A 20,321-nucleotide genomic window follows, 5' to 3' on the forward strand; every position below is an offset into this window, starting at 1 on the left:
TTCAGGCTATGAGCACACTGATTGTGCGGCAAAAGAGGCCTATTTGCAGCCTCCTTTCACTAACTGCGTTTTCTTGAACAATGTTATCTGTTTTCTGAAGAAGGTAATTCATGATAAGTGGCAAAGTGAATGGAATACTTCCATCAACAATAAACTTCATCCAGTTTATTACACTTTGTCACCTTGGGAATCCTCATGTAGGAATAAGCATCAAGAAAAAGTTATTATTTACCAAATAAGGCACACTAAACCTACTCGTGGATACTTCATGAATCACTAATGTACCTGTCTGTATATTTTGCAACTGCAATTATCAGTGCACCACATCCTTGGGAACTGTGTCTGCTTTGCGCCATTGTGTCAGAAGTTTAAAGTAGGGGCTAATGTACAAAATATCTTGGGCAATAATGTATTTATGTTGCCTAATGTCTTACAATTTCTGAAGTTCATGCATCTGGATTCAAGTATTTGACTAAGCTGTAATATGTTTTTGTCTTTTGACACTCGCCAATTTTATTGTTTTTCATTAGATTTTTAATATTTTGTTTTTATTTTGGCTTTATTTTGCACTTACCATACCACAGACATTTTACATCGTTTTAATTTTTAAGGTAAATTTTAATCATTTCTATAGCAATACTTTGTCAGGGCACTGATAATAACACCATATTGTGCACCCTAAAAAAAAGATTTTAAGTGCGTATTGTACATGTTATAATCCTCATATTGTTTGTCAAATGAGCTGTCTTCATCTATTTTTTTTTCTTTTTATTTTAGTCAATGTAATTTTATTAAGCCATTTTTTGTAACTTTGTGTTTTGGATTTTTTGATCTTATTTTTATTAATTATATTTATAATTGTGAATACAAAGTATTTATAGGCCTCATCAACCTGAGTTATAGCATAAAAATGATCCCAGTTTAATATATGCTGATAGCTTAATTTTCCTGTCAACACTTTTAAAATTGATACATATCTAGATCATTGATACATATCATAGGTTGATTAAAACTTTCTTGTGTCTGCTTATAATTAAAAATTCTACTTCACCTGTCTTATACCAACAACCTTTTCATGAATTAATTTAGTTTTACGACTGAAACTGATGTACTTAAATGAAAAACTGATATACATTTGAATATCATTTACACTGACAGATCTAAATGTTAAACAGCAGGATATTGCTATTTGGTTTGCCTGTGACATATTATAGTATTTACTATTTAGAATAATTTTCTATTTGAAGATTCTCAATGGTGAAGAAACATTAACCTAGGAAAAATGGTTTATATAGATGCTTGAGTACCCTGCAAATGTTTTCTCATGTGTATTTCAAGTATGTTGTGCTACTCATTTGTGACTGAATATTTAAACACCATCTTTCACCAAATGTGCGTCATTATATTTCATTGCATGAATGTTGCCAAAAAATTCATCAGTGAAAATTGGCAGGTTGAGTAGTGTGTCTCAGGTGGAAAAACAGTTTCTGTTCAATTAATCATCCATCTGAGATGATAATGGTGAGGAAGTACTGATGACTAGCCTCAGGATAGCATACAACATTTTGACCTATGGATTCTTGATGGTCCTCTTAACAACATTTCATTGTCTGTCATGTTACCGTCATCTTCCTGGTTGACAGTTGCTTATCTTCTTCAAGCACTATTGTTATGTAAGGCAGCAACTTAACATGCCTACTGTTTTATGTGGATTGATTGTTGAAAACATTAATTCTGGTGAATAAAATCCTTATTTATTTAAGGCTTACATGCCTATTTAATAACCACACAAAAGTTTTCTTTTGACTAACATTTTGTTCATGTATTTTATGGTGATGAAAACTGTTTACACCTTTTGGTTGTGTTCTGATGACTGGGTTATTTAATTTATGATGTCACATCATTAAGTATTATAAGCACCATGTTTTATTTATGTTGTTTTTTGTCTTTTTTACCTTGATTTTAGTGTATTGAAAATAAAATGACATGGCAAGAAATTGTTGAAGAAACTGAAAAAAATCTAACATTATCAGAGAAATGGTGTACTCGTTTAAACTCTAATAACTCTGAATGTAAACAGAAGTTACATTATTTTGCAATGATAGATTATATTGATGATGAAATAATGGATTCGGTAAGTTATTTAGAAATAGCAGCAGATATATTTATGTTTCTAGACCGTTTCACTGGGTAGGGAAACTAGTAGGGGTTTCTTCTCTCTTTTGAAAAGATATGCCTAAAGTTATCTGAGTTAGTCTTCCTTTGTTACACATCCTGCCTTCCTGTTATCTTAGCGTTACTTGCCGTATTCTTGTACCTTGCACTCAGTGTTAGCATATTAATTACAAATTTTCAGTGTTTTTGCTCCTTAAAAAAGTTATATTTTTCCTTTCATCATCATGTGATATTCTGCCTACTGACAGGTCCCTGGCTGGCATCATTGATTTCTCCATCTGTTTCTGTCTATACTTCTCTTCCCATCTCATCATAACTTTTGCTACCCTTTGTCATTTATTAACTTCAGCCTCTCCCTTCCTCTTCTTTTTTCACCTTCAGCAAAACCTTCAAGGACTGTATTTATTATTATTCCTTTCCTCCTAATTATATGCCCAATTCAATCTCTTTTCCTCCTTCTGATAGTCACCAATATATCTTCATTTATTCTTAAAATTTTATCTTCATTTATTCTTCTTAATACTTATAATTTACTTACTCCATCTATCCATTTTATCTACTCCATTCTCCTCCAGAACACATCTCAAAAACATTGATACTAACTTTTCCTTTTTCTCCAGTGCCCATGTTTCACTACCGCATAAAAATACACCCCAAACATAGCATTTTACCAACCTCCTCCTCAGGTTCAGATTGTTGTTGCTGCAGATTAGATTTTTCTTTCTAAAAAAGGCTGTTATAACATCCTTATCTTACTTCTTACTCACCTTCATAACTTTTGTTTTCCTCACATTTATTTTCATCCCTAGTCCAATGTTTTTATCATTTCTTGTAATGTCTGAGTATCTTAGCTGCAATCAGCAGATCATCAGCAAATCTGGCACAATTTATATTTCTTCTACCTATACTTACTCCTTTTTGGCCATCCAATATTTCTTTCAATATTTCCTTGACATAAAGGGTGAACAGTGTTGCTGATAAACAGCAGCCTTGCCTCACTCCTCTGCCTAATTCTAACCAATTTATGAGATTCTCATTTATTTTCACAGCTGCTTTTTGTTTCATACGCAATTCTCTGATCAATCTCCTATCCTTCCAATCAACTCTTTTCTTTCAGAATCTCAAATAACTTTTCCCACTGTACTCTGACATATACCTTTTCCAAATTTATAAAACACGAGTTCTATCCTCTTCCTCTTTCAAAACATCTTTCTCCAATCATTCTGATCAGTCCTACAGCTTCTCTTATACATTTTCCTTTTCTGAAACCAAACTGTTCTTCCCTAGCATTCTCCTCCATTTTTATAATCAATCTATTCATAATTCCCAGCATTATTTTTGCTGCATGTGATATTAAGCTGATAGTTTTATGTTTATCACATTTTTTTGGTTTCAACCTTTTTAGGTATCAAAATCTTGTAGTCATACTCCAGCTATCATAAATTGTATTGCACATTGATAGTATTTCATCTATTCTTTCATCTTCCAAATATTTAAGAATTCTATTGGAAATTTATTTACTCCTGCTGATTTTCTGTTCTTCATGTCTTTAGTAGCTTGTACAATTTCATATCTCAAAATTGGTGAACCTTTCTTCTCTTCCATAACTTCTTCCATCTCAACTTCCCATGTTTCCCGTTTCCTTCTCCCTACATGCAGGTCCTCTCTCTATATACTCTTTCACCATTTCTTTATCTCACCTCCTTTATAAACACTTTTACCTTTTTTTTTTTTTTTATCAATTTCTCTCATTTTATAAGTAAGATTTCTTCTATCCCATGTGATGTTTTTTCTTACCTTCTTATGCAACATGTCATACTTCTTTTTCTTTTCTAAATCTTCTACATCCTTACATTTTTCTTTTGGCTACCTTTTCCTAGCTTTATGTGGTCTCTCTTTAATTCATGATTCAATCTTTGATCGATTGCTCTGTTCTTTCTCCTTTATTTTTATATTTTCTTTATTTTTAATATTTTATTTTCTTTAATATTATTTCTTGTTACCCAAGGTTTCTTAGCCCAAGTGCCTACTTAGAAACCAGTTACTTTCTCTGCAGTTTCCCTCGTAGATGATTTTATCCTTAATCCTGTTTCCTCTACCAGTTCATTTTCCCTTTTACCTTGAGTATTGCCTTTGTCAGCATTTCACCCACTTTTACTCTCCCTATACCCTCTAGCCCCTCTATATTCTAGTCCTTCACCTTTATTGCAGTTTCTTTATAATTCTTTATAATCTTATCTTCATTTCCATCATTGACAGATATGATCACTTCCTATGTCGACTCCTGGAAGCACATTGCCTTCTTAACAGCATTCCTTTCAACTAAAAAATGATCTGTCTGAAAGCAAGATCCACTTTTTGGTCTTCTCCAAGTAGATCTTTTTCATTTGTGATTCTTAAATTACATATTTGTAATGAACAAATCCTTCTCTTGGCAAAATTCAACCAGCCAGTCTCCTCTTTCATTTCATATTCCCAATCCAAACTTGCCCGCTGTCTTTCCATCTTTGCCTTCTCCTAGTATTGTGTTTCAGTCCCCCATAATTATTTTACAACAATGCTGTTCTTTTTCTAATAACTCTTCAATGTTATTATGCATCGTTTCAGTATCTTCATACTTATACTCCGATGTTGGCATATACACTTAAACTACTACTAGATCTTTTGGCAGCATTCCAATCCTTAAAGCGATTACTCATTACTTTGATTATAGATCATGGTTTAGTTATTCAAAATTTGGCTTATGTTTATTTTCTTAAATGACAGCATTATCAGTTATATATTTCATTAGTCGATTATCAATTTTTAAATAAAAAATTAGAAATTCTGTTTTCAGATTGTAAAAATTCTATTGTCATACAAAAAAAGAAATAGCATTAATTTATATTTATACCATGATAGCTAGTTTCTTAAAACAAGAAAATAAAATAATTTTGTATTATCTGGTTACAATTGCATACTCCAGAAGAATCATTAAAAAAACATTTTTACCAATTCATATATCTGCTTTGAGAAATGTTTAAAAATGCAGAAATTTTAAAATTTGAAAATGACCTAGATTTTATTATTGTGATAGTTACATATGGCCTCTCATTCAATCAGAAATTAAAATAAGCACTAAACCTTTTCACCTTTTTAAATTTAGTTTTTGGCAAGCCTACTTTATTCATTTGGTCATTCAGACAATAAATAAATATTGCAATAAAATGATTTGTATAGAATATTGTACTAAATATTGTTTTTATTAAAATAAATATTGGACAAGCAATAAATAAGTAAGTATCCTGTCGTACAATAAATAAATATTCATTGAATAAAAATGCAAAAATACATAGCATAAAACACATCATGTGATTCTGTTGCTGCAGGCAAACAAACAGACATATTTATATTAGTCCTGACTGTTTACATTGTATTAGGGATTACTAAGAAGATAATTCATTGATAAAAGAAATTAGGAGACCATCGCCTATCACTTAGAAGATAGTCTTGTGAAAGAATTTTTTTCAATTAAAATATTTATTTTCAGATTTTTTTTTAAATTTGTGTGAAACTATGTGGTTTAAATCTTATAATAAAGTATATTTGATGGTGCTTTGCCGTCATGTTTTTAGTGAAATGAAACATTACCCAGAAATTATATTTTATAATAAAAACATTAATTTCTGTTAAATCATTCAATTAAAAATATTTTTTAAAGAATTAATATTCCATTCTTTAATATTATCTCCTATAGTCTTTCATTACAAAACAATGAAATTAAAAAAGAATAGTTTTAACTATTTGAAAAATTTCTTCCTTGAAGAAGTTCTTCAATTTGAGATAGGGTGTATAATTATTTTAATTTTTATGTTGTTTCAGATTTTTTAGGAACTGGACAATCTTTTCAGTGCATTAACAGATTGATAACACATTAACAAACTTTTTAAAATATACATCTAGTATCATATTTCTTTTTACTTGTTACTTAGTTTAGTTTTACATATTTGGTTTTATTTACTTATTTTAATCTTTATCATTTCCTTAGCTGCTGAAAAAATCAATGACTCCTAAAGAAATTGAAAATGATGCAGAAGCTGCCCACATAAGTGCTATGAACTGGTGTACAAAACTGAATGCTGATGATGTGCAAAAATGTGTTTCAGCTTTTCAGAAGCTTATTCTTATGGAGAAAATTAAGACAGATGCAATAACATATGTGAGATCAGTTAATTTATTTTAGAATATAGGTTTTTTTTTATTATTACAACTGATGAAATCACTCTTCAGGGTTCTCTTTGAATAGTTCAGTTAATACTACATAGGTTTGTAATTTTTTTTTATCTGTAGTGAAGGTTGAAATCAGATAAATTAATCTGTCTTGTACACTTTCCTATGTTATTTTTATTAAAAAGTTTGAAAGTTTTGTTTGTATTTAAGTCTTAAATCTAATGAATGATTTTTTTTGTGAAAGTCTGATAACTAATCAATTCATAATTTAAATGTTGATTATTCATTCCTTGAATATGTTAAACTAATGGGTACAGAAAAAAATAAAGAGCAAACTATTTCTTTTAAACAATAACTTTAATACAATGGAAGGTTTATGAAATGCAGTTCTAAGAACAGAATATTAAAATTGTATTATTATGATCCCTAATTTTTTGTGTATAGGAAATTTACTCATATCTCCAAAGGTAAGATTAATTTAATTTTTTAAAGGATCAGTGTTTTTGACAACATTCACTGGATATGGTAAAGTCTGTAAAGAAGTGATCTGTTTAAAGCAATATCTGGAGGTGAATCAAATCCAAATTGAAACTTATATCTCATCAGCCAACATATACGAGGTGCTACCCAAAAGTTCGGGGAATTTTACCATAAAAATAAAATAGTTTACCATAACTTATAATTTCCACTGTCTCCTTCAAAGTAATTCCCTTGAGCGTTGATACAGTGATCCCAACGTTTTTCCCATGATTCCATGCATCCCTAGAAATTTACAGGTGTAAGTGTTCGAAGCACATTCTGCATTTCTTCCTGAATCTCCTCAATTGTGTTAAAACGATGGGCTTTCAATTGAAATTTTATTTTCGGAAGGAGAAAAAAGTCGCATGGGGCAAGGTCAGGCGAATAGGGTGGGTGGAATGTTTTGGTTGAATTTTTCAATCCACTACAGACAGCTACGATATTTTGTTTCTGGTCGCTGTTCAACAGTCTCTGTACGAATTTTGCAGCAATGCGTCTCATGTTCAAATTGTCCGACAAGATGCGTTGCATGGACCCATATGACATTTGTACGATTGCAGAAATATCATGGATTGTCTGTCTACGATCTGCAACAATAGCCTCTTGCACTTTCGCCATGTTTACCGGTGTTGTGCTTGTTGATGGTCTTCCTGAACGCTCATCGACTGTCGTTCGTCCATCTTTGAATCATTTGTACCTCAAAAACATTTTACTTTTACTCATAGCATTGTCACCAAATGCTGCCACAAGCATGCGATGGGTTTCTGCACCAGTTTTTTTAAGCATGAAGCAAAGTTTGATGCAGGTTCTTTGCTCTTTAAAATCTGCCATTTAGAACTTCGCCGAAGTGGTAAAACACATTACACAACTGCATGAAAGTCAACAATGCAGCCTCTCACAGCCGTCACAGCTGTTTTTGTGAACACTGATTCACAAAGAGTACTGTTAGCCACATCTATCAGCAGCAGGTTGTACCAGCAATGGTTCGCACGCGAAATTCAAATTCCCCGAACTTTTGGGTAGCACCTCTTAAATCTCTATTCTTGTTTAATTGAATATATCCTTTTTGTATTTCCATTCACATTCTGATGAAATAGACCTGTGTAATCCATTATCTTAGATGTCAATAACATCCTTAACTCTGGGAAAGCACTTTAATAGTACAGGTTTTCCTTTGGTTCGATTTCCAGTTGTGCTCAGGGTCATTATGTAGAAATAATAAGACAAAAACTCAGTCTTCTCAACAGCCTTCAATATTCTCAATAGTGGTTAACTTACTTCTCTCATCACCTGGTATTTGGGCAAATTTCAGTGTACCTTTCTAAAGTCTTAAGTGTCTATTCATATCTTCAGTGGTTCACAACCAATCATCTGTACGGTAGTAATTATAAACCCTTTCTATTATATACAAATTTTTCATATGAACTAAACATTTGAGATATTTGATCATGTAAAACTTGTTTGGAATAAATATTGTAAACTCTTTGAAAAGGAATGTTGCATAGCAAATGATGATCAAATACTCAATTTAATCACCTATTAGAATCAATTCCTAACACAGCTCCTAATTCTATCCTTTATCAAGAACTCTGAATAGCTTTTTTCATAGAGTCTGTTATTTGTACACCAAATCATGAATATCACAGACACTAACTGTCAAGGCATTTTGTTTTGAGTTGTTATAATGAATCATTCTGTAAAACTTCCCCTATGTCCTTACAACATGTAAAGAAATGTAAGAGTTATCAGTCAGCTGGTTATTCCACTTCCTTTGCTAGGCAAAGGTATAATCCATTTGTCTTATAATCGTATTAATAATATTTTGGTAGATACATTTTCTTTTAACTTCCCACAATAGCTCTTACTGTCCATAATTTCAGAGATAAAACTGCACAATCATTTTCTATTTCTGCTGGAGAAATCTTATATTCACAGAACATCCCATTTACTTTCAGTAAATTACAATACAAGGTTTGATCAAAAAATTCATGGAATCTTTCATTTTCTCTGGCTGTATAAGTCCAGTTGTCAGAATTGCCATTCTGCATATCTAATGAGTATTTTTTGTAAATTTATTGAGAGAGTGATAAACCATTGACTGGTATGATTTCGTGAAAGGACTCTCTAATTACAACAGAACAATATTGGTTCTGACAACTTCTCATACCTAATTCATCTTCTCATACCTAATTGTCTTGGAACAGGCATATAAAATGATTTTAAGTATCAGAGAGGCATGGTGCTGTTTACATTTAGAGAAAATATATAACATGGTAGAGAAGATAATAAAAATCTAGAAGTAACGGGGTGTGAATGGTAGAACTTTCTTTATTCTAAGATTTCTCAGCCAATTAATTTCATTTAAAATTTTTTAATTAATTTAATTTGGATTATAAAAGTTAAATTGATATAGAATTAAGTGTAATATCCTACTTCACACCATATAAATTTTTCAGGTGTACATTTTGATGAAATATGATATTAAAAAATTTAAGAGAACTCAAAATTTGATCTTTAAAAATCTTTAATTGTACTAGTGAGTAGTAGTAACAGTTGGGATGGAAATCAGATTTGTATACTTAAATTTTCTTTAATTGTTTTTCCTACAGTATTTTGGTGGGATCTCAGCTGGATTAAGATTCACTTTTGTACTTCTTTGCATGACAACTATTAAGAATGTTGGGTCCCCTCACAACAGCTCTAATAGCATTATGATTTAATGCTGTGATAAGTATTTTAGCAGAGAATGATAAGCTTTGTCTGTGGTAACAGTGGCTCCAAATGTTTATGGTTCATATACATGATAAAATTATAAGCCTCAATACGACCTTGTTTGAAAATTTTACTTTATTTTTATTTTCATCTTTGTTTTGTTATTCTTTTAGATAAGATTTTACAAGTTTTAATCTGATGGTTGCTTTCATTTGTTGTGGGGTCCATCGTGTAATTCCTTATTGTTTGATTATAGATCAAATATTAATAATAATATTAGAATAATAATAAAATAGACCATTTAATATGATTATAAAAATTATTTTATTATTTTTGTATACTGTTACTTTCAAAATTTGGTCTATGAATTTTTATATCTATTTGTTCCATATTTTAAGAAAATTTACGTAATTGAAGCACCCAATGTACAACATTTATGACAATTTTTTTTTCATATGTTAATAATCTTCTTGGTTATTCATCCCCCAAAAAATTAATGCATTTTATAAAACAAAAGAATGTTTTAATTCATCATTAAAACAATTTTATATTAACTATGTTGTAAAGCAATATAACCAAAATATGATTGTAATTAAACTACAACAAATCAGTTGTTTTATCCAACCAATCAGTGAACAATGAGCTTATTTGTTTTTAAAGATTGTACCATTGAAATTTTGTAGATTTTCGCAAAAACCTTTATTATTTTTATCCCAAAGAAGAATTTATTTTCATTAATTCCTTTTTTTATTTAGAGCTTATATAATTATTATTTTCTCTAGCGACCAAGAAGTTTTTCAGATGCTGTATTTTCCATACCACCTTAGCAATTTTAAATATTTCATTCCAAAAGTGATCTTTTCAATAAATAACTCTCAGCTATATTTAGGATATATGTAATGCATTTTTTATGATAAATGTTATGGTATTCATTAAGCTGTTTTTAATATGTTTGGAAAGTTTTTATATTTTCTTTAAATATAATACTTAAACAAATATATAAATTATCCTGTTTAAGAATATATTTATAAAATAACTAAAAGTAAGTGATATAAAATTGTAAAGAAGCATTTCACCTCCAGTGAATGAGAATTGAAGAGGGAATTCACTTCTATTTTGATGGAAAAGCAAAGAAAATTCTACTTTTCCATCAAAAGTTGAAGCGAAAATTTACTAAAACATGAAGAGGGTGATGTTAAAACATGTCTTTTTTGACAAAACCATTTTTATTTTAAGAAGTCTTATTTTTATTGAAACATTTTTAATTAGTAGATCTTAGTAGTAGTATCTTTATTAATAATAAATGTTATTGATATGATAAATTCTTACAATATATTATAATTATTTTTATAATATATTTGTTATTTAGTTCCTTGGCAGTAATACCCATTGGGAAGATATTGTAGAAGCTAGCACTAAAACATTTCAGCAGGCTTTTAATTGGTGTATGAGACTGAAACAGTCAAATGATAGAGAATGTGTTATGGGACTACAGTTACTAGCACTGACTGAACAGATTGATGATTCAACATTTGATGAGGTAATAATGAATATTACAATTGCAGTTATTTTTTAATCTCCATGTTATAGAAAAGTAGCATCATATTCTTTGATATGGATTTGATTCAAAATCAGCATTTTTCAACATACTAAAAATTTTATACTTCATTCCCACTAGTAGGTCAGCGACAGGAAGAACGTCTATCATAAAATTCCCACCAAATCAACCCCAGAAAAAAAATCATATTAGATTAAAAGCTTAAAAAAATGTATAATTATGTACATGAATTTATCACCTTCTTGCTGGTCTCTCTCTCTCTCTCTCTGTGCACATGATTTCTACCAGATTTCATGCAGATATTGCATGTATAGTTGTGTTAACATATTTCACTCATTATATTCTTGCTACATTGTTTTAATTATTTACCATCTGTTATTATATTATTTAATTTCTAATTGCTTGTTAGAGATTTACTCTTTGTTACTATTTTTCTATAATTTATTTATATTTTAATATAAATAAACAATACATGGAATAACAAAAAAGATTTAATACAAAAAATGTGTATATTTATATACACATGATTCTTTATGTAGTTGATTGTTTTATTTTTGAAAAATTATCTAAACAAAACAAATGAAATCAATATTACAACTGTTGTTTATTTACCAGCATGTATGATCATAAATTAACACATTATAATTTTGTTTTATAAAAATAAATTACTGTGTATGATTTTAAGTTATAAATTTTTAACTATGAAATTCTTTGAACAAATAATTTTTTGATTTAGTAGAATCTTATACAATACTTCTGTGTAAAGTTACGTTAAGTTCAGGTCAAAATTGTTTTTTTTTTATTGTGATCAATCTTCAGGGCGTAATTGAAGTCTTTGTCATTTATCTTACTATTATGTATGTATTACCTTATTGCTATGTATTATTTTGTATTATCTTACTATTATGAATGTATTTATCTTGCTACTTATGTATGCCATTTATCTTGCTAATCCATCCATCCTCCTAAGTATTCAAATAATTATGACCAAACTATTCGACTCAGACATTTTTTAATTTGTCACGTAATATTGATATTTGTTGCATTTTTGAAAAATTATTGACATAAAATTTTTTTTTGAAATATGCTGTTAATATGCAACATATGGTAATTTTTAATTTAAGAGTGCAAATATGGCAATTATAAATCTTTAGGATAACAGCAACGATATCTAACCTTAAATTGAATACATTCTTTCAAATAGCTTTCGCTATTTGAAAGAAAATATTTTCTTTCCGAAAATATTTTCGGCAAGTGAGTTTACCTGATTGAAAATTGATTCTACGGTAAAAATTAAAAAAGACAATTGTATTTGAATAAATTATTTTGTTTGTTTACTTCTATACTGCTTTCCATTTTCAAGTAGAGATAAAAAATGCTGCTTTCCATTAAAGATCAAAAATTGCATTTTGATAAAAAAATATTTCAAACAAAACTTTAGGTATTTTTCAACATAGAATCCAAATCCATTTTCAGAATATGCATGTTCTATTTCAAAAATTGAACTTCCAGTCAGAGTAACTCACTTCTAGTAGAAATCAGAAGTTGATATTATAAGCAATCTATAGAGCGTACCCAATTTAATTAATATAGGGCCATCAGTTTTTTGAAAAAATAATTTTTATTGTTTTAAAATGGGGGACACTGGTTATGGACACTATATATATGTTATATGCGTGTATTTATACATTTCTCACACCCCTAGGACTCTTTTGTATATTATTCCAAATAATACACAAATTATAATAGTTATATCAATAATCATTTTGTGAGATATCATTACCTAAATCTAAGTATTTCAAGTATTCCATATCATAAAATGGAATGTTTGTGGTATATGTTCTGAGTAGAAGACAAAAATGTTTGGAATTATGGACCGTCAATTCTTTGTCTGAAGGAAACTCATTTCAGAAGGGAAGATAAAGTTATAACTAAAAATTTTAATTTTAATGTATGATTCACTAGTTGTAGATAGAGCTTGTTATTGTTTTGCTATTTACTTTACAACAGTTGTTACAGCTTGCTAAATATAAATTCCTACCTACATTCCTTCTGTTTCTAACCATCCTCTTTTACTGAACATATGTTATTTATATTTTCCATCATATTAAGAGTTCAATTGTGTAGTGTCTATAAATATAATACATTCTTTAAGATTTGAGAAGAACTCTCTTACTGCATCAGAGCAGTGCAAATTCCACAGCAGTTCTTCCATCAGTTACCTAATAGCCGTCAAAACAGCTATCCAGAATGCTTTGCTATTCTCCAGCACATTGTTGTTTTATCCTGTAATTTGGAGAAAATATGTGGCATGGCTCAGAAAAATAGGTATCATAAAGGAGCGGGTTGTAGATAGCAATATGCTTATCTTTATAGCATGAATACAGACAGTCTTAATTCTTTTATATAGGTGTCTGAAAAGGGACAGAAGTTTCCAGACTATTTCAGAAAATTAATAATATAATTTTCAGAAAATGAGTAATATTATTTTGCAACCTGTGTATTATCATACTTATTGCTGAGTGCCAAGCATTTACTTCAAAATTTTATCTTTTCATTAGAAAGTTGAATGAAGAAAACTGAATCCAAATTTTCAGTTTGTGTATGATTTTTTTTTTGTTTACAAACAACCAAAATGCCCAAATTATTATTAAGTATATAAAATCTCACTATTGCTTGATGTAAAATCATTAGGTCTTTATTGTGTTGAACAAAGGACATAGGTTAATAATTTAAAAGAACTAGAAAAAAACCCTTTAAGAATTTTATATTTTTACATGTGATTAGTACAGCTTTCGGTGCAGACTGGACACATATACTTATAAAATCTTACAAACCTTTGGTAAGATCTCAATATTTTATTACAGTCTAAACTGTGACACTGGTGGAGGTTCCTTTGTGGTTGATCAGAGAATTTAAGTGTTTGCTGCCTGACTAACAGAGTGTAATTATCCAGAATTCTATGCTACTCATTGCACTCAATTTATTAATGATCCTTTATTACATCATAAATGGTTTCCATCATATTCTGTACGGTGTAATTCAGTAACTGCTCTTAAACTATAATATATAGTAGTATATTTGCTAAGCATCCAATAATTGCAAACATTTATTCATATGTCTCCATACTTAACAACTTCAATACATATCTCTGTTTTTACTAAGTTGTGTGCCACTTGTGAGTCTAAGGCAATAAAAGCACTAATGTAGCTGCTGAAGTTTCTTAAACTCAATCATCCTTCATCAAGCATACTACGCATTCTAATTGGCCATACTTCTTGTAACACTAGTAGAAGTAGGCTTGGCAAAATAAGCGGTACAGTACTGCTGACCAAAAGCTGTATAACATTAAAGCTTATGCATTGCCAGTGGAAACCATCTACAACTTCTGTGAAATTGTAGATCTTTTTCATTTGTTTGGTGCTTACCAGGTTAAGATACAAGTGCTTTAAAATGCCAATTGGTAAGTACTCCATATTCTCCTTGATTATGTATGTTGTGAGTCATTACAAGATTTAAATTCGTATGCAGGATTAGAATTACTTTAAGTAATGATAAGGCTGAAATTGTCTAAATTTTTAATTTCCTTAAATCTATTAAAGTTTTGCCTCGATTTTATTTAATTCTAAATTATTTATGGCTAGTTTATTTAATAAATTGAGATTGATATTTAAAAGAAATTCTTAATAAGATTCCCCCTTCTGTTAACTAAATGATGTGAACCCCATATTGAGTTATGAGCACTGCAATCCTCTGCGTATATTATTGGCTTAGTAAGTTAATTGTGAAAGTCTTGATCGAACTTCAGTTTTCATCTGCAAGCAGATGTTGCAGATCAAGTTTTTGACCAGAGAGAAAATTTTTGTAGCTACACTCTAAAGACATGTTCAGATCTAATACTAGAAATAGTCATCGTAAACAGTGGTAGCCCACAACTACAATGTATTTGGTTTAGTATCTTCTCATAAAATTTCATATAATGTCACAAACTGTGATCATGTTCTGGACAAAATTTTCCCCCTTTTAGGCGCATACATACTTGTATTTGATTTGTTTACCTATTCCCAGGCATAGTTCATATAAATGTGAGCAAACAAACATTAATATTTCATTAAACGATATGTTAAATAAATTTTAAGACAGGAAATGTAAACCATTTTGACAACCTTATTTTCTTTCTGACTTCAGATTCTAGAGTCTCATTTTGCTGAAGTTATGCTTTTCTAATAGTTTAGTTATGAAAAATCCAGAATGAAACTCATTTCTATGTATTGTGACCTAACTAAAAAGTTACATTTACTGGCATCATCTGAGATTATATGTATAATCCTCTCCTGGAGATCTACTTCCCAGGATCTCCTTCAGAAGAACAGAATCCACAGAGGATTCCTATAGAAGTCTTTCCTGTTCCAATACTAACAGGACTTGTGAATTTAGATGATCCTTCCATTGTTTTTGCTCTTTATTGGTTAATTGATTTCTTCATCTCTGATTTTTTATCCCTGAGTCTGGAATTAATGACTCCCTTGTTACATGACATCTAACTTGTGTAGAACAGCCTAACTACCTGATTCATTTCTTATTAATTTACTCTATTAACAAGTGACTGATTCTTATTTCTTGTGGTATTTATTTCCATTTTGTAAGCTGGTTATTCCTTGATATTGAGAGCTCTTGTATGCATTGCTCAGCTCTTGTATGTATGTATGACTCTTGTATGTATTACTAACATGGAATAAACAATGGGAATTATTTCTATGATACCATCATGTGTGTCTCAGTACATAGAAATATTCTCCAGGCTTTGGTATAATCTTAATTATGATTAAGATTTGTTATAGACTATTTTACATAACAAGTATGCAGCTCCAGGATTAGTATAAAATTAAAATAGGTATTTACAAATTTCATAAAGTTAAAGGAAGAGTTTACAGAATTTTATCACTAAATTATTTTTATCTTATTTATATTTTTTTATTTATATATTATTTACTAATTACTTACTTTTTTACCAGTTGTTAAAATTGTCAGTTAAAACTTGGAAAGAAATTGAGCAGATGTGTCTTTTAACGCATCAACCAGCAGTTAATTGGTGCGAATCATTTAATGCAGTAGGTGATCATAACTGTATATCAGCATTACAAAAACTCGCTTTGATTGGCTGGTGTGATAACGATATAATAAATTATGTAAGCATAAATATCATTTATTAAATGTTTTTATAATATTCCACAGTTTTGTGTGTTCTAAATGAAATGCCATTATGCTTTAATTATTGTATGCTTTTATTTTAACTTTTTCTATTGTGTTCAAAAACATTTAATCTCCAGTTATCAGTTACATCATAAACCTGTTGTCTAAACTGTCTAGTCTTGTGATAAACCATGAAAGGAAATCGGTTTTTGTTCTTTTAAAGGAGCATATAACTACAAGACAGTGAATTCATCACCTGAGATCTGAAAAGAAGAACTAGAAAACGTTTGCCCAAAAATATGTGATTAAATATGCCTATATTCCTTAACTACACAAGGACTATACTCATCATGTCAGCATAAAGTAATCAAGTAATTATTTTAGGAAAAAGTAAAGTTGCTGTCTTGTAGAATTATAGTGTTGTACATAAAAAAACAAATGTTGAACTACTAAAAAAGTACTTCATAATGGGCAGTCAGATAATCTTCCATCAACTATTATGAAACAATGGATAAAAAGGATTGCCTTATCCCTGATTTACCAATTTCTTCACATTGTCATCTTAGATTGATGAATGTAATTTCCTTCCATTCTTGACATATCACTTGGCTAATGTTTTAATCTTATATTTATTTATTCTATTTTATCATTTTTTTTTTTTTTTTCATTACAAAGATGGAAATTAATACATTCGTTGATAATGGAGAGTATCTTTCTGATAAGATCAGGTTCAGCTTATAGTAGTTGGTAACACATCATATAAAGGCAAAACCTTAGAATTCTCTGAATTATCTTGTTTAAAGAGTGGGGGATTTATGATAGTTTTACAGAATGTTTCAACTCTATGGATATTATGAATGTTCAAGCTCTTCAGTCAGTTTTACTATCTGTGTACTATATACTATTTACTATATCTCTGCCACCTATTTGTTATATATGCCACTGCTGTTCATCAGTATATTTTTGTTTCATAGAGAAATTCTGCTGTGCTATTACATTGTCATATTAAGTTAATTCAGTTAAAGAGAACAAATACTGATCATTAATATTTCAGCAAGTTTCCAAACTTCTTTGCTTGATATCTTCATATGTTAGGAGTTTACTTTGGCAGAAAGTGATTCAGTTGGATGTGTTACTTGTGGTCAGACTCAGAGTATCGCACCTTAATATAAACTACTGAGCTTTGTGCCATTTGTGTGGCCTTACAAATCACAGATGGATATATGATAGATACTTTTGTATACACTTCAAACACTATGAATATATTTTTACATCTGTATAATTTTTGCCATCTTAACTTTTTGCCTCTTTTCTCAGCAACTGCAGTACATATATTAGTTTCTTCTAAATTCCCAGCCAATTCAATCACTAACCGATCTTTATGTGTGCATGATCCATTTTATGTGATCCAATCTGTATGGCAGATTGTGGTCGGCTGATATTGAAATAAGATATGAAGTTAAATACTATTATAGCAATGATAACTATCAGCGTATGAAAAGCATTATGATTAAGTTCTGTTTATCCAATGCCAGTTGCATGTGAGATGCCCCAAATTAACTCATGGTTTTCTCAGATCATCTGGTAAAACTCAATTTGCTCTACAGATATACACCATGCCACATTCTCCTTGACTAAACACTATATCACAGTTCATTGAAAATTAAAAATCAACATACAGAATTGATAATGAATTAAATTTACATAAGATTAAGTTATTTAATGATTGAATTCATTTGACTTCTTACTTTGGTAATCATTCATTTTTATTCCTACAATCTGCGGAACAATTCCCTTATTTCCATGAAATTAACCGAAGAGTAACTTGTAGAGATAAGATAATGAAAAATAAAAAAGTAGAACCATATTTAGGGATAAAAGTATTGTGTGAAACATATTTTGTCAAAAATTTCAACTGTACACAAGCAAAGACCACAACTCAAAATAGCCATTTGCTACTAAAAAGTCAATGCTGTGTTACTGATAAGACTTAAGTCTGTAAAATAATGCATTTATCACTTTAGAAATTCTGGAAACAAAAACATTTAAAAATTTGCTCATTTTTAAAAGTGTTATCTGCTATTTAATTGTTTAATCTTTTAAATGTTTTTAGTTTACAATGAACAATAAGACATGGAGTGACATTCGAAGTGCAACAAAAAATGCTCGAGATTTGGCTGTTAAGCATTGCAATAAGTTATCAAATGCGAATGATATGAAATGTATTTCAACATTGTATAAAAATATATTGCTTGGTAAACTTGATGATATTTCTATAAATAATGTAAGTAAAAATTATATGATTTTTAATGTTACCGCTTAGCTGTGAGCATTTTTTAACATGTTTATTTATTTATTTATTTCAGCACATATATAAAAATGCATCTTGTTAAACTTATAAAATTCAAATATTTAAAAATAAACACTTTCAAACATTTGAAACAGTTAGAGGGAAAGAGCTTTTCAATACCATATTTCATCAAGCGAGTGTATATACTTCTCCATAGAGTAATTATATTGATTTATTTTAATAAAGTAAGCAGTGTAAATTAATATGATTTATAATATAAAATCAATACTTTAACACAAACATAAGTTACTTTAATATAATGGAGATCATATTTCTGACATAATCCTTTGGATGACATCAGTAAAGCTACCATGTAAATTACCTCTTTTAATAACAAGACTTAATAAAAACACTCTAAGAAATGATTCATAATGAAGAACATACACATTTTAGTTTGATGGTACAATATGAATGTGGGATCCTTTCACAAACCCAAATTATTGTTTTGTGAATGTTGCTGCTTAAATATTTAGTTTACAAACATTGATGTTGTTTTTACAAATTTCGTGGAAAATCTTACAATAAGGTTTTTTTATAAACGATAAATTGGTGCTCAATTATTGCTTGTGTTCTTTTTTTGGACAGTGATAATCTCCCTTCTTTAACAAGCATTAAAAATATGGACATCTGTAAGGTTTTTGACTTGTAGTAACGTCTTTGTAGTTATTTTTTCTTATTTATAGCTACATTTTCCTTTCCACTTCTACCTCAATTATTTACAGTGCATGTGGGAATTATACTTAATTACTTATTTTGGGTGGGGATGTGGTCAGAATTAACAAATTTATTAAATTTGTTTAATCTCTTTAGGCTTCTCTTTGAATTAATTAGTTTTTAATTTCGCAAACATTTAAAAAAATTATCTAGCCTATATTTAAACAATGGATGCAATGATTGCATGAAAAATTACAACATCCAGCCAGGAGAAATAGTTTTGATCAGATAATACAATCCAAAATGTCTCCTCATATCGTTGCATCCTACAGATGAACATTAATTAATTTCCTTTGTGAAAATCTTTTAAATTCTATATGAAAAAATAGTAAACTTTTATAGATTTCTTTAAAAAAAAAGTATCCTTAGGAAAAAAAGTACAGTTTAAGTATCCTGTTTTATTCTGTGTTTATCAAAATGTAATATAATAGAATAATATTTCTAAATGCAAGTGCTTTAGATGATTTTAGTATGATCAGAAAAACATTACTTATATTGTAACAAAAAAAGTTCCAAAGATTCATAACATTGGGATAAATGTAAGATGGTTACAAAAATTTTCCAACTATAAATTTTCTTAAAATAATATTTTCCTCTAGTAACTGGCTTTGAAGTTTTTGTATTTGTGTAGCACACTGGTTTCTAAGTCTGTGATTTCAGCTTCAATCTCAGCAAAGATCTGGCATTTTTTTTAATCTACTATTTCAGAGTAATAAGAAAAAACTCATGTATAAAAGAAAGGTATAGATTTGAATTATTCTTTATCATTGTCTCTATATTTTTCCTTTATTTATCTATGTCTCTTGTCAAATCAAAATTATTTTCTTTTACACTAAATAAGCAAGTACAAATTTCAAAACCCTGCCCAGGTTGACAATTTCAAACACCTTT

The 20,321-nt window shown here is 29.4% G+C and overlaps 1 protein-coding gene across 1 annotated transcript in view; it reads left to right on the plus strand.

Annotated features, from left to right (window-relative positions):
- Positions 1-20,321, plus strand: part of LOC142334470 (uncharacterized) — a 712,180-nt gene that overhangs the window by 563,996 nt on the left and 127,863 nt on the right. Inside the window, exons 93-97 of the mRNA XM_075382526.1 lie at positions 1,967-2,134; positions 6,203-6,373; positions 10,985-11,155; positions 16,189-16,362; positions 18,480-18,650. Of these exons, the coding sequence (XP_075238641.1) occupies positions 1,967-2,134; positions 6,203-6,373; positions 10,985-11,155; positions 16,189-16,362; positions 18,480-18,650 (855 nt within the window). The remainder of the gene's footprint in view (positions 1-1,966; positions 2,135-6,202; positions 6,374-10,984; positions 11,156-16,188; positions 16,363-18,479; positions 18,651-20,321) is intronic.

This window comes from Lycorma delicatula, chromosome 1 (genome assembly GCF_047948215.1).
Source record: "Lycorma delicatula isolate Av1 chromosome 1, ASM4794821v1, whole genome shotgun sequence".
In the NCBI taxonomy this organism is placed as follows: Eukaryota; Metazoa; Arthropoda; class Insecta; order Hemiptera; family Fulgoridae; genus Lycorma; species Lycorma delicatula.